At 31.7% G+C, this 24,595-nt stretch overlaps 1 protein-coding gene and 1 long non-coding RNA gene across 2 annotated transcripts; both read right to left on the bottom strand.

Moving 5' to 3' along the window:
- Positions 1-956: 956 nt before the first annotated feature.
- Positions 957-13,867, bottom strand: LOC130676956 (uncharacterized). Its single transcript, XM_057483467.1, has 5 exons — positions 13,642-13,867; positions 12,019-12,082; positions 11,653-11,945; positions 1,295-1,358; positions 957-1,221 (listed from the first exon to the last, which is right to left on the bottom strand). Exons 1-5 carry the CDS (start codon positions 13,799-13,801, stop codon positions 957-959), a joined length of 846 nt encoding a protein of 281 aa, XP_057339450.1. The 5' UTR covers positions 13,802-13,867.
- Positions 13,868-23,214: 9,347 nt separating this feature from the next.
- On the bottom strand, positions 23,215-23,830 carry LOC130677080 (uncharacterized). The gene is made up of 3 exons (XR_008991526.1): positions 23,701-23,830; positions 23,559-23,634; positions 23,215-23,489 (listed from the first exon to the last, which is right to left on the bottom strand). It is a non-coding gene; the product is annotated as an uncharacterized LOC130677080 (long non-coding RNA).
- Positions 23,831-24,595: the final 765 nt, after the last annotated feature.

Genomic DNA, 24,595 nt, shown 5'->3' with positions numbered 1-24,595 from the left:
CAAACGTCGAAATCGGTTAATTAGTTCAAAAGATATCGGCGCTGAAAAGTTAAAAAAATACCATTTTATGTTATTTTTTCCGGATAAATCAAAATATAATGTGCTAAAATGTGTCTGAAATCATACCAACTCTTTCTCAATATAGTCTCTTTCGAACGTCAGATAATGTCATGTAACTTGTTCCTTAGTTTTAAACACATTGTCAGCAAAAAATTGAATAAACCCAGTCTTTAATGTTTTTCTCGGATATTCCATATATTATCGCTCTGACCTAAGTCAAAACTTATTCAAATCTTGATTTTGATCACTGACATTGATTTTTGCCTCAATACGTGTACTTTGAAGAACATAATCGATAATGAAAATTTAAAAGCCGCTTCTTTATTAATGAATTTTGATTCTTAACTTTTAAACTCTAGCCTAAAACGTTACTTGTTAGATCTTGAAAAGCTCATAAAAAAATGATTTCATGTAATAGCTTTTTCGAGCTCGAAGTTTTGGTCAGTGAACTAAATGTATTTTGTTCATGAATTTTACTTGATTGAACCACAGCCGTGATTCAATCAGCACCCCTGATAAAAACGTACAGAATCTCATCAGATTTCCTATGAGATCTGAAGTAGAATCTTTACAAGAATTAGTGGGGGAGTAAATTCAGTAATTAAACAAAAAACTTACGACAGTAAACATCATATAGTCCTTATTGTTCAAATGATTTGGACAATAATCGAAAATACAATCTCGAGCAGTGATTAATTTCTTCATTTCATTTTCATCTATTTTGAATCCTTCTTCATCAGGCGCCAATCGGTATTAAGACGTAATAGAAACTAATTTATGGATTTTAATAAATAATAAAATAATTATTAAATCTGCGTTAGAAAAAATAATGGAAAAAATACAAAAAAAAGTTATTATTTCACGATACTGATATAAACGTTATTATATTCAACTATCTATCGGTAAACCAAACAATCATTTTCATCAATATCATTAAAATTATCATCATTTATCATTGGAATTGTATTTATGCTATCGGTCATTTCAAAAGGTTCTTCTAAAATTAACATGACCCAATCACTATCTATTATGTTTTCTTTGGAGGCATCATTCGGATAAATTCCCGCTGTTCTTCTGGACACGCAAAATTTTGGACTTGAATCTTCTCTCCAATCAATTATCTCGCAATCAGTCACAGCCAATAAATTATCAACATCGCGACTAAAAAAAGTTAGACTGTATTTGTATGAGTTTTATAAATAACGATATTCATCATAATTTTAAATATACTGACTCTAATACTGCTTTTGATGAGGTAAAGACAATGTTATCTTTTATAATAGCGCCATAACTGATGCCTTTAACATAATTTTTCAGTTAATAGTTTATAAATACACTTATCCAAACAGTGAAGGAACAAGAAAATTTTATAAATTTTTTAGTGATTTTTGGAAGGCTGTATTTTCGTGAAAAATGATCGTATCGAAAAAATTAAAAGAGCAAATGAAAGCTTGAAATCGCTAGTTTGAAGATCTTTCAGCAAAACATTTTTTTGAGACACGGTTTTTGCGGAATCATAAGAAAAAGGTCGAGACAAAATTTTTCTAAATTTTTTGGTTTCGTTTTGTAGGTCTACGGGGCCGGGAAAAATTTTTTAAAAAAAACGAATTCATAGTTTGTTTAGGAAATTTATTTAGCTACAATTTGCTTTTCTTTGTTTCTCTGTACGACAATTTGTTGCTGAGATATCAGCCTTCAAATGAAAAAGGATTCTTTTATCTTTGATTTTTGATATCCCAGCAAGAAATGGTCACACAGTAATTTAAAGGGCAGTTTAATAAACTTGAATAAATTCCCTACAAGCTCCATTTTCGATTTTTTCAAAAAAAAATTTTTTTTCATCCTTGATATTCATTTGAAAAACCCACAAAAAATGGCAATTTTCTGGTTTTTTAGTCAACTCATCGCTACTCTACAAATATTGATAAAAAAAATAATGTTGCCAGGTGATTTTACAGCTTAATGTACCCGAAAAAACCCTGGAAATTTTCAGATTGATCCATTGAACCGTTTGTCCGGACCGATTGCTCAAAGTTTTACAAAACAATTAAAGGAACAAGTTTTGTTCCTTAATTTGTGTAATCATTACCAAAATGATAAAATTAATTTTTTTTGGATTTTCTTTCATTTTTGCGTTAGTTATTCAGTAAATGTAAGGTAAAGAGGAAAAAAAAATTTTTTTAGGAATAGTTTCTATATATTATTGCAATGATTCCCATAATATTGAACACTAATGCAAAAAATTGAAGGAGCCGAAAAATTTTATAAATTTTTTAGTGATTCTTGGAAGGCTGTAACTTGGTGAAAAATGATCGTATCGAGATTAAAAAAAAAACATTTTACAGCTTGAAATCTCTAGTTTTGGTGCATTTTTTTCAAAATTTTTTTAATGCTCCGGTTATTGCGCAAACATGAGAAATACCGCGAAACAAAAAATTTCTAAATTTTTTATTTTTTTCCGAAGAGCCCACGGACCGCGAAAAAATTATTTCAACTAAACGAATGCATAGTTCGTTTAGCAAATTTATTCAGCTTCAATTTGGTTTTTTTTTAACCTTGTAGGACGATTTGTCGCAGAGATATCAGCCTTCAAACAGAAAATAATCCTTTTGGCTTTGATCATGGATATTTCAGGTACCAATGATCGCACAGCAAGTTGATGGGCGGCGATGAAAACTTGAATAACTTCCCTACAAGACCCTGTCATCATTTTTTGGAAAAAAATTTTTTTTTTATTTTCAACATCCATTAGAAGTAAGTACTAAAAAATGACTTTTTATGGTTTTTTAGTAAACCAACTGCTACTCCGTGAATATCGATAAAAAAAAAAATGTTGCCAGGGACTTTCTTAGCTTAATGTACCCCCAAGACCCCTGCAAATTTTTTAATTGATCCATCGAACCGTTTTTTGGGAATCATTGATCAAAGTTGAGCTAAACAATTAAAGGAGCAAGTTTTGTTCCTTTAATTGTGTAATCATAATCAAAATAAAAAAAATTTTTTTTTCGACTTTTCTCAAATTTTTGCGTTGGTGACTCAGCAAATGCAAGGAAATGACAAAGAAAATAAAAAATTTCCAAAAAATGTCAAAGAAAATCGAAGAAAAACAAAAAATTGAAACTTCTTTTTTTGTGTTCTAATTTTTTTTTGACATTTTTTGGAAATTTTTTATTTTTTTTTGTCATTTCCGTGCATTTGCTGAGTCACCAACGCAGAAATTTGAGAAAAGTCGAAAAAAAAATTTTTTTCATTTTGATTATGATTACACAATTAAAAGAACAAAACTTGCTCCTTTAATTGTTGAGCTCAACTTTGATCGATGATTCCCAAAAAACGGTTCGATGGATCAATTTAAAAATTTACAGGGGTCTTGGGGGTACATTAAGCTAAAAGAAGTCCCCGGCAACATTATTTTTTTTATCGATATTCACGGAGTAGCAGTTGGTTTACTAAAAAACCATAAAAAGTCATTTTTTAGTACTTACTTCTAATGGATGTTGAAAATAAAAAAAAAATTTTTTTCCAAAAAATGATGACAGGGTCTTGTAGGGAAGTTATTCAAGTTTTCATCGCCGCCCATCAACTTGCTGTGCGATCATTGGTACCTGAAATATCCATGATCAAAGCCAAAAGAATCATTTTCTGTTTGAAGGCTGATATCTCTGCGACAAATCGTCCTACGAGGTTAAAAAAAAACCAAATTGAAGCTAAATAAATTTGCTAAACGAACTATGCATTCGCTTAGTTGAAATAATTTTTTCACAGTCCGTGGGCTCTTCGGAAAAAAATAAAAAATTTAGAAATTTTTTGTCTCGCGGTATTTCTCATGTTTGCGCAATAACCGGAGCATTTAAAAATTTTGAAAGAAATGCACCAAAACTAGAGATTTCAAGCTGTAAAATGCTTTTTTCAAAATCTCAATACGATCATTTTTCACCAAGTTATAGCCTTCCAAAAATCACTAAAAAATTTATAAAATTTTTCTGCTCTTTTAATTTTTCGCATTAGTGTAGAAAGTATTCCTATAAATTAGAGGGACCATTTCTATAACGTTATGGGTATCATTCCCATAATTATAGGAATTATCCCTATAATTATAGGAAACATTCCTATAATTATAGGAACTGCTACCCTAACTTATGGTCGTAATTCCTATGATGATATAGGAAAAAAATTTACAAAATTTTGGGAACAGCTTCCATAATTTTCTTTCCGTGTAGACAGATAACAAATTTTTTAATTTTTTGTGACAAATCACGTTTTGATTGTAAGCTCCTCATTTCGATTCTTACTAACAAGACTACTCTATGGAAAATTCATATGGGAAATCAGCATGGATTTTTATGTGAGTCGCTACATGGCATTTTTTTATTAATTCCCGTAAAGTTTTCTATAGAAATCCAGCATAGGTCGCAATATGGATTCTCCCATGGTTTCCTATAGGAATCCAGACTATGCTAAACCTGTAGGGGAATCTAATACAGATTTTCATTAGAATTTTTCTATTGACTTACCATGGTAATCCACACCATGTAACACCCCATATGGATAACAAGTTTTTAATCCTATGTAGATTCCTACATAGCGTGAACGGATGGATTCCCATATGACTTTTAATGAAAACCCACCATGGATTAGTGTTGTAATAATAATTAAATAAAGACATGCCAGGACTGGTTGGTGGTTGGGATGTTTGAAAAATACGCATATTCAAAAATATAACAATATTTTTATTTGTCACAGCACAAAATATCACTGGGTTGTAAATTAAATAGTTTATTTAATTTATAAATACTGTTAAATGTCTGAGCTCATGAATACGTGAATAATTGAATACAAATTATTGAGTTGAGCTCGAGTAAATAATGAATTAAAAGTAATCAAGTTAAGTTTAATTGAACACTGAGTTGAATGCAAAAATGTCATGATAATAAGTAACATGTTGTCAGAGGTTACTGAGCGAAGGAAATTACTGATCACATAAATTACTATTTTTAATAGCACTGAATACATAAATCATTTAGTTATTGAGTTTTAATAGTAATGATCACTTAATTGAATTGAATTTAATGAGCTCATGATAAATTACACTGATTTTAATTTATTTGTTGAACACGTGGTAGCATGATAGCAGAGGCTACTGAGCGAAACTGGTCTTTTAAATTAATTAAGAAATTGAGCGTAATGATAATTAAATAAATAATAAAACTGAGTCTTTTAAATTAATTGAGCACTGATAGCAAGTAAATATTTAATAAAAAATGCACCTGTTGCTTTCTCGATGATATAACCTTGCGAGGAACAGGTTGTAGAACGCTGGATTTCTTGATGTTGTTTTATATTTATTTTTTGAGCTCTGAGCTCGTAATTATAAAAATAATTATATTTTTATATAGAGTTATGAACCCTTAATGTAGTTTATTGATTACTTTGAATTATTTACTCGAGATGAGCGCAATTTTAATAGATTATACAAAACACGTGGTGACACTTGAAATTGTATAAACGAATAGATAATGGCGTCGGTCTTCTTGCCACGAGGCAGGAAAAATCCATGCGCATGCGTCGCACAGCGCAAGTCAAGTTTGAATAGATAGACACTAGGCCCCAGTAGGTGCTGCCTCTATTTGCCGGAAGTTCAACTACATTCAAATTTGAATGTAGTTGTGATTACGCAACAATTAGTCTATGGTTTTCTATAGGAATTCACAATTAAATTGCTTTCCTCAAAAATTTCGTGGATTACTGAATTATTATTTTAAATAATCACTTAGTAAAAATTAACGAATGTCGTTGCTGATTTTTTCGACACCAGTATCATAATTTTTATAGACAAGCTCGGACTTGTCATACTCAAACATATGTAATACTGTTACTCATTTTCTAATTACACTCCACTAACCTGTCGTTTTGTAAACTTAAATTCATTAATGGCAACGTACATTGCCTTTTCAAGAATTTTGTACATCTCAAGCGCAAAAACGCTGAAAGCACTTTTTTGGCGCTGAATTTTTTTCGAGTATCTTATTCACGTTCAATTATCTCCACACTTTTTTAAGTATATTTAAATGGGTTTAAACATATTTCATAATATAAAGGAATCCTACCCGAGCTGTCTCCCATCTTTGATTTGGCTTATTCGCTTATATCGCTTCAAAGAGCGAAGGAGAAGGCAAATAACCTTCTCAATAAGACCATTGTCTTATTGAGAAGGTTATTTGCATGTTTGCATGTTTAAGTTTCCACTATATTTAAATGGTGTATTACCGTACGATGGACGGTGTGGCTCAATAAGTTATAGATCAAATTGAACGGAATATAGTATAGGGCCGGATAGCTCAACTGGTAGAGCACTCGGTGCGATACCGAATTGGTCTGGGTTCGATTCCCAGTTCGGGCTATCTATATTTTTCTCAATTTATCTATAAATTGTCGTATTGAGAAGGTTATTTGCATGTTTGCATGTTTAGGTTTCCACTATAATTAAATGGTGATTTGGATAATTAGAGTATATCGCGGCTCGGGAGAGTAGACAATCTATCAGGGGATGAACAAGCGGATAATGGCTTGTTAGGAACCCGAAAGAAACGAGTGGAGGAAGCCTTTTACATAAGTGTTGGAAAGGAGTTGCACCCCACCACTAATCTTACGCAACCATGTTGAACAGAGCTAGGAGTCTGGTATCACGGGAGCCTTTCCAAGCCTACTGCGACCAGAGTCTCTTTATTTCCTGAGATGGGAGTAGTGTTTGGCCCGACAGAGGTAGGACTCATGGTGGCTGTGGTTAGATACCACGCGCAATGAGGATTTTTGATCATAGCCCCGGTTCGTGTCTATCCTTAGTCGTCACTAAAACTATATCCTAGGAGTGTAACCTAGGGTGGAAATAGGAATACCCGCAACGCATGCATGCTTAAAATGGCGTGGAAACGGTCTCCTGTAAGACGGAGATGGACGTTAATCACGTTGGATTAGTTAATGAAATAGATAATTCATTAAAAATTAATTATGATGTATCGCAAAGTTGATTTCTTGATATGATATTTTTAAAATAAATAATTCAGCTGAGAGAAGTGGGGACATCAACCAAGTAACTGATTTCTTGTGATCACAATAACTCACGAATAAAACGAATCACGGACCTAATTTTTTATTTCAAGGCGTTGATTTGGTGACTACAAAAACCCCTTCGTAAATCACTATCTAAATCTTTTTGGTTTGATTTATTTTAAAAAAAGAGAGTAACATCTAAGAAAAAAAGACAGGATATTTAAAAAAATTTGATAGAAAAAATAAAATTAAAAAAAATTAATAATTTGAAAATTGGATTAAATTTCATAATTATAAAAAACATAAATCGATGGTATAGAATACAAGCAATGATTTAAAATAAAATGAGTAATTGAGGTGTGCACTTTTAGATTTTCTAACATTTTATTAATATATTTCTTATATGATGAATAAGATACTGATTTTGGAAAAAAAAATTTCATACTTTTATGGTCAAAATTTAACTTTTTTTTAACAGTGTTTATAATCACTGTATCGTATTAATAACAGACATTATTATTATTATTATTATTATTATTATTATTATTATTATTATTATTATTATTATTATTATTATTATTATTATTATTATTATTATTGTTGTTGTTTATTTATTTTATTGACCATGTAGTCGAAACTACTTGCGGCGATCCAAAAAGATACAATAATTACAAAGTATAGTATATAATTTTACATAAGTGACTCATTAATTTCTGTCCGTTGAGAAGATAGATCATATAAACTTCCCTCTAATATTTCATATTTGTCAGATCCGTATTTATCTTTTGAATGATATACTTTATAGACAATTGTCGATAGGCCAGTTTGTATATATTGACTTGAATCATTTTTCAGTGGACATGCAATTGGACTTCCCAAAAAACTCTGTCAACAAAATACAACTCGATATAGACAACCAACGAATTTTTACATAAGAAGTATTCCCGTGCGCTAATTCTTGAAAGGAATATTTTTACATACACTTACACTGCAAAAAATTTTGAAACCGTAGTGTAGTGTAAATGATTTGGTAGTAAAATTTTTGACACTGCCAATCTAGAACGTACACGACGCACGCTGTCAAATTTTTGAGCATATGAATTAGAACGCTCTCACTATTAATCATGTGAATGTAAAGGTTATTTCTTTAAGTAATATCCTGCAGTTTCTCACAGAAAATCATCGTGAAAATCTATATGGGAATCTCTACTAGATTCCTATATGGATTTGATATGGTATGGATACTTATAGAAACTCATTTGAGAATCTATATCGCCCTGGTGGATCCGAATTACGGTAAATGATGCTGATCCATCGAAAATTACGGTATTTTACGATAAAACATGACATTTTAGGTAAAATACAGTACTCTACGGAAACACACGGCATTTTACGGTAAAAGTACGGCATTTTCCTTGTACTTTCGCGGTAAGAGAACAGTAATTTACCGTGAAATTGTGGCAAGCCTGTGATATTCTATTGTAGAGTAAAGTATTGTACTCAAAAAACTGTGACAGTAAAAAAGCATATGGTACTAACGGTAAAAATGCCGCAAATTACGGCGAATTGCCGCATTTCACCATAATTGGCTGTAAAATACTGTACATTGCTGTGGGTTACCGTATATGACCGTCAAATGCGGCAAATCTACGGTAGGAATCTCGTATTTTACGGTATCTTATGTCAAAATGCAGGAAACTACGGTAATTTACTGTAAAAACGCGGCAAGCACGCGGTAATTTACCGTAGACTAGAGCATTGCGCTGTTAAAACTGTAAAAATTAGAGATGGGCAAAAAAATCGATGAATCGATTATTTAATTTTTTTTTTAATAATCGAAAAAAATCGAAATATTTTTTTGAACATTTAAAACAAAAAACGGATGTACTTTTAACTTATCTAGCCTAACTTTTTGAATGCTAACATCAACCATTCTACTGACGCGTACTCAATAATGATTATTTCTCATTTCATTGCACTTTTGTTTGTAATTTTGACATTAATATTTGGTATCTTTCTATTCATTGTTATTCATAATATTCTGTACTTTTATATTAATATTTATGAATCAAGCGAATCAAATTCGTGTTTCAACAGTCATACGTACTCTCTAAAAACGAATTAGTGAAAATCACTATTCGGCAGTGAATAGTCACTTATTGCTAGAGCAAAGTATACCACTATTTGAATTAGTGATATACTTTTCACTACCAAATAGTAAATAGTCACTATTTTCACTATTTCATATTGAAGAGAGTAAGTGATACGGTTTATCAGGTTAACTTTAGAGCAAACTGAACATTGAAATTTTCAACGGAAAGTGACCCAACAGAATATTGACTGTCTATGAAAAATGCTTTTCCAAACTTATTTTATGTTGCAGTGAAATATCTGTGTATAGTTGCAACTTCCGTCCGATCGGAACGTTTGTTTTCAAAAGCAGGAGACATTAAAAGAGAAAGGCGTGGTCGATTAACTGGATCTCATTTAAATGAATTAGTTTTTTTGAACTCTACTTCTGAAGAAGATTGGAACTTTTTAATAATTAATTAAACTTATGTTTTTATTTTAATATGTTTAAGCATTTACTTTTTATTTATTCAATGATCACATAAACAATAAAATTTTATATTAAAAATTTGAATCAGATTTTAGCGGTTCTTTTTCCATCGCGTGATAAAAAAACATCGATTTTTAACTTCCCGCTAAGAAAATTGAAAATTTTCAAAAATTTTGGGAAGTTATTGGTTTCGGTCCGATTCGCAAAAACCGAATTTCTATCAAATTTTGACGTTTTGAAGTTCTAGGAAGCTATCCTGACTAATTTCACGGTGATGTCCGAGTGTATGTATGTGTGTACGTACGTACGTATGTATGTGTGTAAATATTCATAACTCTTGAACGGATGAACCGATTTTGATCTTTGAGGTGTCATTCGACGCGGCTTGTTAATATCTTGAAGCCGTGAAAATTTGAACTCAATCGGTAGGGTGCGTTCAAAGATATTTCAAAAATAAAATTTTTTCAAAAATGTTTTATTTGGATAACTTTTAATTTGCTCGATGGATTAATTCCAAAATCTAATCAGCTCTAAAACTTTATAAGCTGCGTCGAATGCTACCTCCACCATCAAAATCGGTTCATTCGTTCAAGAGAAACCGTTGACGAAAGAATTGAAAAAAAATTTTCTTTTTAGTTTTTTTAAAATTTTTCAAAAACGGCTGGATAAATCAATTTTGAAATTTGATCAGCTTTAGAACTTGATAAAACACGTCGATTGTCTCCTCAACCATCAGAATCGGTTTATTCGTTCGCGAGATATCGTGGGAGAAAGAAATGCTAAAAAATGGTTTTTTAGAAAACAATGGCATACCAAAGTATTTTCGAGCTCGAAGAGCTCGAAAATGTATTCACAATAATGTTTTCGAGCTCAACGAGCTCGAAAACAACGGGAAGTTTTGGGGCTGGCCCGCAGGGTTAACCGATAGACCGATTTTTTTCGATTGTTTTCGTCAATAATCGATTACACATAATCGATTAATAGTTAAATCGATTATGTAAACAGAGATTATTTTATTCAACATCGCCCATCTCAAGTAAAAATGATAAAGCATACGGTGCTTATGGTAAAAATCCGATAACTACGGTAAATTGCCGTAGTTTATCGTAACATTCCGAAAAATACCGGATTTCACTGCAGATTGCCGTGAATTGAAGTAAAATGCGGCAAATTCACCGTGTAAATCCCGTATTTCACTAGAAATTACGGTGAACTGCGGTTAACCACATTTTACCCTAAATCAGATCGACCAGGGCGAGATTTTTGCTGGACTCCTATAGTAAACCATATGAGAATCCATCCATGAACGCCGTGTAAGAACTCACATAGGAATCTAGGCTGTATTTCTATATTAATTTTTTTTGAAAGCACACGCAGCTTGTGAAAATTTCTAATAAAAAAATTTATTCTGTTGCTTTTTATATTTACAATACACATTGTAAATTCTGCTCGACGTTTCCGAAAAATTTCCCTGTTACCGGTAAATTTCACCATAATCCCATACTGTTCTCTACTATAATAACGATAGTAAATTTTCTGTCAACTATTTATGTAAAAAATGCCGTCAAATATTCTGAGTGGACAAGATCAATGTATCAAACTTACAAGACTTTTACATAATCAATGATTCATATGAGATCATACAAGACTTTATTACATTTTCCGTAAGATCTTACCAGAAGCTTTACAAGAATTAGTAGGCGGGAATTCAGTAATTGAATAAAAAAACTAACGACAGTGAACGTCGTATAGCCCTTAACATCCGAAAAGTTTGGACAAGAATCGAGAAATCAATCTCCAGCAGCGATGAGTTTTTCATGTTCATTTTCATCTATTTTGAATCCTCTTCTATCGGGTACTAATTGGTATTGGAATGTAATAGGAACTAATTTATGGATTTTGATAAATAATAAAATAATTCTTAAATCTGCGTTAGAAAAAATAATGGAAAAATACAAAAGATAGTTATTATTGCACGTTACCCCCAAAAAAGTCATCATATTCAAGCATCCACTGATAAACCACACAATTGTCTTTATCAATATCATCAATATTATCATCATTGATTATTGGAATTGTATTTATTTCATTGGTCAGTTCGAAAGGTTCTTCCAAAATTAACATGACCCAATCAGTATTTTCAATGTTTTTTTTAGAATCATAATTCGGAAAAATTTCCTCTGTTCTTCTGGACACGCACAATTCTGGACTTAGATCTTCATTCCAATCACCTATCGCGCAATCAGTCACAGCTAATAAATTATTACTATCGTGACTGAAAAAAGTTAAATTGTATTAGTATGCGTTTCATAAATAACGATATTTATCACAATTTTGAATATACTGACTCGAATATTGCTTCCGCTGAGGTTAAGACAATGTTTTCTTTTATAATAGCGCCATAACTGATGCCTTGAACATAATTTTTTAGGTTAGAAGTTAAATAATAGTTACCAGCATCGAGGTTGTGAAATAAAACGGCTGGAACTTGGGTTGTAATTATCAGATTCAAATGCAAAATCATCATTCCGAAGCTTTTGCGATCTACTTCAAAGTCCAATTTGTAATTGTATTGTTAAAATTTGTTTTGAATAGTTACAGTACAAAATAAGAAAAAATCATAGATCACTCGATTAAGAATTGTTTATCCGTAGCGTCTTTACCGAAAAATACCAACAGGCTCTATTGGAAAACACTAATGACAAGCTAATGAAGGAGTATTTATGCGCACTAATGCTTCAGTGTCGTTAGCTTGTTTAGCATTTTCGAGATTTTTGATGACATAAACATAATGTACTAGTTCTTTACCCTGGGAGATTCGAATTACCGTAAATTACCGCATTTTTCCGTAATTTACCCTTACGTTATTTTCCTTACGGAAAAAAACTATTGAATACTCAGGAACACTATTGAAAATTCATCGGTGTTGATAAGTGTTTTATTAGTGATCATCAGTACTCTGGCTAGTAAATATTACACGGAGAGAAATTTATAGTAACCGTTCCTAGTACGTTTATGAAATATCATCCCATACCGTTATGATAATGATTACTTGAAATTATGGGATATAGACCCATACTTTCTGGTAAAAGTTCCCATAAATATGGGAACAATTCCCATCATTATGGTAACAGTTTCCATATCGCATGGACAAGAATTATAGTAATGATTACCATAATATTATGGTAAACGCTACTATAATATTATGGTAATAGTTACCACATATTCTGGTAATGGTTACCATGTATTATGGTAGTTGGTTACCATAATATTATAGTAATCGTTACCATAATATTAAGGTATAATAACTGTGATATGTATGGGTGCCATTCCTATAATTGACATTTCAAAAAAAGCGGTTACCATATATTATGGGAACCATTCCCATAATCTATTGTAATTGTTACCATAAATTTCTCTACGTGTCCAACTCTATTGGATGTGATTCGTGTTTCATAGTGCTGTATCAATGTTCATTAGTTGATATACTAACGGATCTCACTAAGTGAAATGCTGACTAGAAGAGCAGATCACTATCCAGCGATAACAAAAGTTGAGCAGCATTGGCGTGGGATATAAGTTGGATAAGTGACCTCTCCTGGGAAAAAATTTAATACTGACGATGGCCTAGAAAAATTCTATTAAGTTTAAGTACTGAAATTGAATAAAATTCTATAAAAACGTTTCTTCTTGGGTTGTCGGATTACTAATGATTACTACACGGAAAAAAATTTACTTTTGCTGCAACATGAATGCCTCCGGTTGCAGCTGCAGGAAAATCCTGTTGCTACAACCGGATTTTTTCCTGTTGCTGCAACAGGAATGCCTCCCGTTGCAGCAACAGTAAATTTTTTTCCGTGTAATAAAACACTACTCAACGTCTACACTAATGAATGTTCAACAGTTTTCACTAATTATTTTCCGCAAGGACACTGCAGCTTTTACAATAATATTAATAAAATCAATCCTACCAAATGGTGAAGTTATAGTTTCGTCGACAATAAGCACCAGCCATGGTGACTTGAAATTCTTCTTCACTTCTTCGGTTAACGGTCGATCAGTCTCTATGACACAGCAATTAATGCATCCCATTAAATGAAATGTCATAAATATTAATGATTTTTTCATCATATCTAGTTTATTAATTTATTAAATACTTTAAATAAATTTTCACAAAGTTGACTTTGCAATACTTTGATGATTACATTCTACTGTTTACGTAAACTTTACTTACATATTGGTAATTAGTTACAGATAATTTTGCTATCAACAATACGATAATAACTGAATATAATTGAAGCCATTTTTTTTTTTTGTAGAAGACAACATACAATTAGTTTACGTATACTTCGAACGAGGTTACGATAACCTGTTAATTTTATTGAATTGCGTTATAAAATTATTTTCATTCATTTTTTTACAGGATGATTTTAATCAGCTTGCAACCGTTCGTTTTGGTTTTAATTATATTCAGATCATGACTAACAAGATTACCCTTTAAAAAAGATTCCTATAGAATTCCAGCCTAGATTTCTATGTAGGTTCCCAAATGGCATTTTTGGATGGATTTCTATATGGTTTCCTATTAGAATATTTATCTATTCTTTTATTCATATCCGCTTATCGATAAACGATAGACACCAAAATCCAGATTCTCCGGATTCTATCGAAATTAAGTAATATTTACATTATCCAACCGGCTTGTAGTTATTTTTAAAGAATTTAAATATTTATTGTGGTCCACCGATCATTTATGGAAAAATTTGTATTTCTATTGAGAATACTCTCTAAATATGAATTAGTGATTTTTCACTAATTTCAAGTGAATATTCACTAATTGTCAATGCTACAATCGTACCACGCAGAATTAATGAATATTCACTAAATGAATATGTGAATATTGGAATTTACTGATTTGATAAGTGAACATGGGAATCCACTGATTTTATCGGTGAAAAAAAAATATTATATTGCGAAAAAAAATCTAAGACACTTGTAATTAGTTCCGAAATGTGATTAATGTATTAGAATCATTAGTCAGAGGAAGTATACATGATTTTGATTGATGAAAAAATCCTGGTGACTGCTGGACTCGAACCTGCATCCGTCCCTTTCAAAGTCTTTGGTGCTATCCATTGCGCTGACCTACGCATGTGATCACGTGAGTGTAAATAGTATATTCGTTATGATACCAAACAATAACTGATAAAGAAGTGAAAAATCCGTGATGTTATGATTGACGTTCTCTTCATATAAATATATTATTGTTCTGTACTTCGATTTTCTTTTATTTTAGAAGTTTTTTATTAAAATTTTCAAAAATAGAACTATAATTATTAATTATATTTATATCTAGTAAAATATTTAATTATTTGCTAGTTAAAGTTACTAGTGAAATTGTGAAATTCATAAATTAAGAAGTGAATAACAGTTTCACTTGTAGAAATTATGAAAATATCGCTAGTTCAGTAGTGAGAATTCACTAATTTGTTATTTAAATAAACTGATTATGAAGTGGATACTGCTTCACTAACGTAATTAATGAAATTTCGAATAATTCATGTTTAGAGAGTAGCATACTCAAGATCTTTTATTATTTTTTCTTGATTTTTTACAGATTGACTTACATTGGTAACAATTCATTGCATCAATTGTGGATCTTCTTTCAAGTTCAATGAAAAAAATCTGGGCATCGGTTGACCCTGCGGGCCAGCCCCAAAACTTCCCGCTGTTTTCGAGCTCAAGGAGCTTGAAAATATCACTGTGAATATATTTTCGAGCTCTTTGAGCTCGAAAATGCTATTACATGAAATTATTTTTTTATAAGCTTTTCAAGCTCTAACAAGTTACGTTATATGCTAGAGTTTGAAAAGTTAAGAATCGAAAATCATTAATGAAGAAGCGGCTTTTAAGTTTTTATTATCGATTATGTTCTCTGAAATAAATGTGTAGATGCAGAAATCAATGTCAGTGATCAAAATCAAGATTTGAATGAGTTTTGACTTGGGTCAGAGCGATAATATATGAAATATCCGAGAAAAAACATTAAAGACTGGGTTTTTCAATTTTTTGCTGACAATATGTTTAAAACTAAGGAACAAGTTACATGACATTATCTGATGATCGGAAGAGACTATAAAAAAAAGAGTTGGTATGATTTCAGACATATTTTAGCACAGTATATTTTGATTTATCTGGAAAAAATAAAATAAAATATTATTTTTTTAACTTTTCAGCGCCGATATCTTTTGAACTATACAACCGATTCTGATGTTTGAGTTAGCAATCGGCGCGTTTTTTTGAATTCTAGAGCTGATTAAATTTTGAAATTGATCGGATGAGTCACTTCAAAGATAATCGAAAAAAACCATTTTTTATCATTTCTTTCGCCAACGATATCTCTCGAATAAATTAACCGATTGAGATGGTTGAGGTGGGATTCGACGCAGCTTATGAAGTTCTACAGCTGATTAGATTTTGAAGTCGATCGTTCGAGTCGTTTCTGAGAAATCACTAAAAAACTAAAAAAAAATCTGTCTATCGGTTGACCCTGTGGGCCAGCCCTAAAACTTCCCGCTGTTTTCGAGCTCCTTGAGCTCGTAAACATTGTTGTGAATACATTTTCGAGCTCTTCGAGCTCGAAAATACGTTTGTATTCCATTGTTTTCGAATAAACCGTTTTTTACCAATTCTCTCCCCACGATATCCCGCGAACGAATTAACCGATTGAGACGGTTGAGGTGCGGTAATTGAAAGCTTTTATCGAGTTCTAGAGCTGGTTAGATTTTTGAATTGATCGATTCGACAGTTTCCGAAATATTCACGAAAAACGAAAAAAAAACGATTTATTTTCATCCTTTCGTCGGTGATATCTCTCGAACGGATTATCTGATTAAGACGATTGAGGTGGCAATCGGCGCGTTTTATCGAGGTCTAGAGCTGATAGAATTTTGGGAATGATTGGTTTAGTCGTTTCGACGATATTTGCAAAAAACTGTTTTCTGCTGTTTCTTTCGTCGACGATATCTTTTGAACGGATCATCTGATTGAGACGTTCTTGGTGGCAATCGGAAGCTTTTATCGAGTTCTAGAGCTGATTAGATCTTGGAATTGATCGATTCAACAGTTTTTACGATATCCAAAAAAAAACGCAAAAAAAAGTTATTATTTTTTTCGTATTTTTTAAATATCTCAGAGTTTATTTGACTAAATGTTCTAAAATTTTTTTGAAAATCTAAGTTCAGAAGATATCTTTCGAATGCCGCAAGAACCATCTAAATCAGTTCATTCATCAAAAAAATATGAGAGGTTTACATCCACACACACACACACACACACACACATGCATACATACATACAGACATCGCTCTGAACATGTCAGAATAGCATCCTAGCACCTTCAAATGTCGACATATGATGAAAACCCGGTTTTTGAAAATCGGGGTGAAACCAATAACTTCCCGAATTTTTTGAAAATCGTCGATTTTCTCAGCGGGAAGTTTAAAATATTAAAAATTAATAAGTTGAGTGATTTTGAATTTATTAGAAAAAAGTACTTATTTGAAATTTTTTCGACACCGATTCCTCTCGAAGAAATAATCTAATTTCAATAATTAAGGCGGCGATTGACGCATTTTATTGAGTTCTAGAGCTTATTAGAGTTGTAAATCGATCGATTCAATTATTTCGGAGGTATTCCAGAGAGGAAAGCATGACGGGCCCAGGCTTGGCCCAAGTATGTAAACTTGTAAGCCAGCCTTGGTAGAAGTCTGGAATGATAACACAGAGCCAGTCCTGGTTGCTAGACCTGGTCCATGCCTTGAGGAAACGAATAAATTTTATTTAAAAAAAATTTTATTATTATTAACCTCGTAGAGTTCATGATCATTAACGTTTAAACTATCTAAGGGAGGTAAATGATGTGAAAAAAACTCGGTAAAAATTCTGCTGGAACCTGGGCGTGAACTGCCGTCCTTCTGATTGCTGGGTCTGAACGGTAGATACTGGACGAATCTACTAATGTTGAACTGATACTTTTATATGATCTACTTATTCATTCTACTACAACCACTCGGTTTTATAAAATATACAGAGCCATTGAATTAATATTTTCAATTATTTAAAAAAAAAAAAAAATCATTTCGTACTATTTTGATTATAATTACATAATTTTTAAAAATAAAACTTATTAAATTTAATTGATTATTTATCGAGAACCCAGTTGAATTATCTTGCTCTACCACTACTATTAAAAGTGACATTTACTTTAAAAATTTACTATACTTATTTTTTAATTAAGTTAATTTTTATAAGTAAAGTTATTAAATTGCGGTTGTTGATTGCAAATGATAACGAACTAAAAAATATATTAATTGTTAGTTGTAAATAACTTTCATCAGAAAATTAAAATATTTATTCATTGAAACTTAGTTTAATTCAAAAATAAATAATCATTATTTAAAGGATACTACAATAACAAGTTATTTGAATAATTAATAATTAATAAGTATATTTTTCATTGAACAAGAATCAATCATGGACCACTGATTCACCAACAGTAGCCCAACGTTGCGAACCGATAATCGGCCTGTCATAAGTAGCCATTCATTGGCCAGCCATTGGCATCGTCGTATGTCTGACGTTTTCTTTAAAAGGATTACGGGAAGTCATATTCTGATATAAAACCAGCAGTGCCATTACATATACATTCAAAAATATTAATAAAAATTCATTTTGATTTGACTACGCTATCTTGATAAAAAATCAAATGGCTGCTGGTAATTAACCAGGTTTGACCCATTACGAATTGCCAATGCTTGGCCGAGCGATGGCAGTCAGACATCGGCCAACCTATGGCGTTTTTTCCGTTAACTGTGACTTTGTATGGGTAGTTAAATTCAAGTATAATTCACGGTATTTTTTTCTGCATATGCGACGATGGTTCCACAGTAGCTTCCGGCATCGTACGCTCAGAGAATAGAATAGAGTAGATTATTCCTCTAGGGTAGTCGAGTAGAGGCAATTTTCGATCACAGACACAATCGATGGTTGAACGTTTGGCCGCAACTTTTGAATTCACAAAAGCTACTCACGAGAGTGATTTCAATGATTCTCTCCCGCCTCTATTTCCTTCATTTCTAACCCTCTTCCAAATCCACTTAGCCTTTGTCTATACAATGTAATTTTATTTTTATTATTACTATTATATTTTTTTTATAGAAATTTGACTTTCATTAACCTTATTTCTCCCAGTGAGCACAAAATAAAATTCGTTATACTTTTGCTGAACGCGCTCAGAATATATGAGTTGATTAAAAAGCCGTGAAAATTTATCCTGAGATTAGTTTTGTATGCAAATGCTATTGGTCTCGCTTGTTTTACACTGTTCTGACCTTTCTTTGTCACTATCATATTCTTTATATGAACAATACAATACATTGAGATACAAATTAAATAATATGTTTAATCTTTAATGAATAATTGTATATTAAAATACCAGCAATTTTCATGCTTATAACTAATGATATATATACACGGGTCACAAAAATTAAGGAATATAAAAAAATTTTCAGAATTTTTGCTCGTCTTCCAACAAGTCTATGGGCTTCAATAAATTTTTCTTGATAATCTGACCTTATGACTCGTTTAGGAAATTTTATGCCCTTTCATTTGCCGGCCTCAAAAAGTCTCTATAACGATTTGGCGCCGAGTTATCATTGAGCAAAGCAAAAAAGTCCATTTTGGATTCGATAATCAATAACTCCGGACATATTGGTCGTACAGAGAATGGAAGTAGGGTTTTGAAAACTGTAAAATATTCTCTATTAGGCAAAATTAGTGGCTGTTGATGGAAAAATTTTTCTCGAAGCGATAATGTTCATCAAAAAACAGGTAAAAATTCGGTTAATTCGTTCGCGAGATATCGTGGGAGAAAAAAATGCTAAAAAATGTTTTTTTAGAAAACAATAGTATGCAAAAGTATTTTCAAGTTTGAAGAGCTCGAAAATGTATTCACAATAATGTTTTCGAGCTCAACGAGTTCGAAAACAGCGGGAAGTTTTGGGGCTGGCCCGCAGGGTTAACCGATAGACCGATTTTTTTTTCGAGTATTATATTTTTTTTTTTTTGAACAGGTATGCAACGTAAATTGTTGTGCAGCTAAAAATCAACCTGAGCTCCAACTGGTCGAAAAGGAGAATCGTGATCTCGGGTGATATCCGGGAGTTCACATGCGACTAACCCTGTGAATAGGATTGTCCCTTTTACCATTCGGGAGAATGACTTTCTTTTTCGAGCCGGGGGAGCGTGTGACAGGTGAGCTGACACCCATCCGTCTATTACTAATGAACAAATAATAGATAGATATATATTAGTTCAGAAAGCAATACATTTTATTGTAGTTTCATTAGGCGCTATACAGCTGCACATAAATATCGCATTACATTAGTTGTATTAAGTCTTACTTTTATAAAGACAATACGATGAGCAGACGTTTCGCGTGGTCAGCAGTTTTGACTGTGGGGAGAAAAGAGTTCCATTGGAGACTGCGAAGGGATATTTTGTTATGCAGCACGAAAAGAGTTCTCATGGGAAACGGCGGAGTAATATTTTGGAAGCAGAGGATGCAATTGCAGAAGAAGAGTTAGTTACCATAGTTAAGCTGATTCGAATAGTCGTCTGCTCGCGCATAAATATTATATCTCTCTTATTTTACCGCTTTTATTACAGATCACTATAAGAATACGTTTAATGCCACTATTGTTGAATGAAAATATTGTATTAGTATCCGATTCATTTATGCTATTTTAGATTTGTAAAAGAGACTCTCAGGGCCTTTTCTGGGTACTCCCAAATTTTGGGGACGCCCAATAAACAAATATCCATTAAATTCACATATAGTCATTCCTTCACTGAGCGACCCACACCCTTTATAACATCCTATTAAATTTCTAGAGACGCTGAGCTAGGCACGGTAAGATCGGTTACGCAGTAAGAACATTAAGGTGTAAGCTCACACGTGACAGAAATTTTTTTTTTCTTCGATTTTTTTTGCCATTTTTTGGAAATTTTTTTTTTTTTTTTGTCATTTCTTTGCATTTGCTGAGTCACCAACGCAAAAATTTGAGAAAAGTCCAAAAAAATAATTTTTTCATTTTGATTATGATTACACAATTAAAGGAACAAAACTTGCTCCTTTAATTGTTTAGCAAAACTTTGATCAATGATTCCCAAAAAACAGTTCGATAGATCAATTTAAAAATTTACAGGGGTTTTGGGGTACATTGAGCTAAAAAAGTCCCTGGCAACATTATTTTGCTTATCGATATTTGCAGAGTAGCGGTTGATTTACTAAAAAAACAAAAAAAGTCATTTTTTTGTACTTACGTCTAATGGATGTTAAAAATAAAAAAAAAAATTTTTTTTAAAAAAATGATGACAGGGTCTTGCAGGGAATTTATTCAAGTTTTCAACGCCGCCCTTTAACTTTCTGTGCGATCATTGGTACCTGAAATATCGAAGATTAAAGCCAAAAGGATCATTTTTTGTTTGAAGGCTGATATCTCTGCGACAAATCGTCTTTCGAGGTTAAAAAAAAAACCAAATTGAAGCTGAATAAATTTGCTGAACGAGCTATACATTTGTTTAATTGAAAGAATTTTTCCGCGGTCCGTGGGCTCTTCGAAAAAAAAAAAAATTTTTGAAAAAAATGCACCAAAACTAGAGATTTTAAGCTATAAAATACTTTTTTAAAATCTCGATACGATAATTTTTCACTCAGTTACAGCCTTCCAAAAATCACTAAAAAATTTATAAAATTTTTCTGCTCCTTTAATTTTTTGCATTAGTGTATAAGTTACTCTGAAGTGCCTAAAATAGAATAGTGGAGAAATTTTTTCAATGATCCCTCAGGGCGGGTTGAAAAAAACTAAAAAAGGGGCTTATACTCGTGTTGTTGTTATACATACTTTATTGTTCACGTGTGGAATGTTATATGATCCTTTGAAACTCAGTTGATCAATGAAAAGTAAACAATGAACAATTCATTGATGTAACAGGACCGAAGTCCACCTCCGTTTGACGGGAGGCTGATACCGCATCCTTTTCAGCATACTGACGTTGCGTATTTAGTACCTTCTACTGTAATATTACAAAAGCGAAATGTAAGCATAAACTCACATTAGCTTACCCTTTAGGCCTGCAATGCATGTGGATGACTTACCCCCAGCCACCACGAGTCTAACCTCACTTGGGCCTATCACTCCTCCTATCTCAGGAAACAAAGAGACTCTGATCAAAGTGGGGCTTGGAATTCCCCCCCCCCCCATGGTACCAGACTCCCAGCTCTGATCAACATGGTTGCCTACGAAAGTGGTGGGGTGAAACTTCCTCCCATACCCTCTGAAAAAGGCTTCTTCCACTGTTTTCTTTCGGCTTCCCAACAAACAATTATCCGCTTGTTCTCATCCTCTGATAGATTTTCTACTTTCCCGAGCAGAGAGATACTCTAATTATTCAAGCCAAATTTGAGTTTTTGAGTAGCTTGGGGAGTAAACAATGAACAAATTAATTAATGTAACGGGACCTAAGTCCATCTTTACCGTCAGGAAGCCGATCCTTCACCCTTTTGGGCATACTCACGCTGCAAAATCCCTTCTTTTCTACTCAGACGAAACTCTTAATCGAAAATTAACTAAGGTGGACATTAACCAGAGGTATAATCAAAAATCCTCATTGCGCGTAGTATCTAACCACAGCAACCACGAGTCCTACCTCTCTCAGGCCAAGCACTGCTCCCATCTCAGGAAACAAAGAAACTCTGGTCCCAGGCTTGGACAGGCTCTCCGTGGTATCAGACTCCCGGCTCTGGTCATCACGGTTGCGTAGGATTAGTGGTGAGGTGCAACTTCTTCCCATACCCTATATAAAGGGCTTCTTACACTTGTTTCTTACGGGTTCTCAACAAGCAATTATCTGCTTCTTTATCCCCTGATAGTTTTTCTACTTTCCTGAGCAAGTCACACTCTAATTATTTAAGACAAATCACAGTTAAAGTGAGCTCGGGAGCAACAATGAACAAAACAAAGAAAGATAGATAGGTAGACAAATTGAATGTGTAACGTCAAAATAACACATATTCAGAGTAGCGCTCCTGTTTATCCTTCGCCAAGCAAAATAACTGCAACGGAGCTATAAGGATATTGAAAATAAAATAAAAATGCTTTGTCGTCTAAGGGATTAATTAAATATAAAATTTAATTGAATCAATTGAATGAAGTAATTGAATCAAAATTAAATCTACTTCCAAATTTATTTAAATTGAAACAATTATTTAAAATTATTACAAACCAAAATAAAATTGGAATTAGATAGTAGATGCGATTTACTATTTTAACATTTTATGAAATGATTTAGCTTTCGATTTTACTTGTGATTCAAATTATTTAAAAATAACGAATTTATTATATAAAATTTATCATTAATTATTCACTTAATCAAATTGTTACCTTACTTTATTTGGTGATTATTATTCTTATTAACAATTATTTAGTTGATTTATTGATTATTATTCTTCCTTCTTAACCTTCTTAACCCTTGATAATTAATAAAATTTTATCAATATTTTATTGTATTTTTTGAATAAACTATATTTAGATATTTGTTGTTGTTATTTTAATATATATGAATGCTATTGCATTCATATATCCTTAGATTGGTGTTTTATTTTATGTTATTACTGATTCACTGGCAAACCAATCCCAATTCAATTATTTTATTGTAATATTTCGCTAGCCCCTCGGTGCTAGCAACTTCAGACTCACTGTTAATTTACATATTTTATTACAATTTATACTTAAAAATTAAATAATATATTAAATTTTAAACTTACAATATTGAACGTGGAAATTTTTTTATAAATATGAAATTATAATTTTAATTTAAAAACAATTTTATTAATTATAAATCTGGAATCAATATAAATTATTTTAGAAAAGCACGTGTCATATAGAGGTTATTTTATTATTTTATACCTTTTTTTATGTGAAATAGTGATGAGAATGATTTTTTTCTTCTTTTTCTTTTTCATTTTGACTACAGTAATTTATATTTTATAATTTTTAACTATTGTTATTTTATTGTTATGTGAAGCTATAAGTTATAATGTTGTAACTTCAACAGTTGCTGTTATAATGTGATATTTTTTGGTTAGCTTGTAATTATCGGTAATAGAGTTATTTTATTTTTAATTTTTTGTGATTGGTACATAAATTTGTTATCTATTATGATATTTTTTAATTGTACTGTTGTCGGTAATATAGTTTTGATTGTAGATAAATGTAATTTATTTGTATCAGTTTTAGATTTGATGACTATTGACGATGTTATAATGACTATTATAATTTATTTTGTTGTTATTATACCTAACTCTATTTTTGTTTAATAAGGTTGTCACGTCAAAATAACACATATTAAGAGTTGTGCTCCTGTTTAGCCTTCGCCGAGCGAAATAACTGGGACGGAGCTATAAGGATGACTGTTTATTATAAATAAAATTAAAATAAAAATACTTACGGTTCGTTGTCTAAGAGATAATTAAAATTATTAAGAATTAAGTAAAATAAAATTTGATTAATTTAGTAAAATAATAAAAGCAAAATTAAAACAACTTCCAAATTTATTTAAATCAAAACAATTATTTAAAAATTATTACAAAACAAAATTAAATTTGATTTAGACAATTAAATGCGGTTTACAATTTTTAACGCTTTATAAAATGATTTAGCTCTCGATTTCACTTGTTATTTAATTTATTTAAACAATCAATTTATTATTTAAATTTATTATTAATTATTTATTTAATTAAATTGTTACCTTGATTTATTTGATGATTATTATTATTATCAACAATTATTTATTTGATTTATT

Source organism: Microplitis mediator, chromosome 11 (genome assembly GCF_029852145.1).
Source record: "Microplitis mediator isolate UGA2020A chromosome 11, iyMicMedi2.1, whole genome shotgun sequence".
Taxonomy (NCBI): domain Eukaryota; kingdom Metazoa; phylum Arthropoda; class Insecta; order Hymenoptera; family Braconidae; genus Microplitis; species Microplitis mediator.
Note: the sequence above shows the minus strand (reverse complement) of the source record. Positions and strands in the feature narration are given on the sequence as shown.

Coding starts and splice junctions, on each gene's coding strand:
- LOC130676956 (XM_057483467.1), bottom strand. CDS start 13,801: ATGATGAAAAAATCATTAATATTTATGACATTTCATTTAATGGGATGC. Junction 12,083..13,641: donor AACTATAACTTCACCATTTG/GTAGGATTGATT, acceptor ATTATGTTCAAG/GCATCAGTTATGGCGCTATT. Junction 11,946..12,018: donor TCAGCGGAAGCAATATTCGA/GTCAGTATATTC, acceptor AACTTTTTTCAG/TCACGATAGTAATAATTTAT.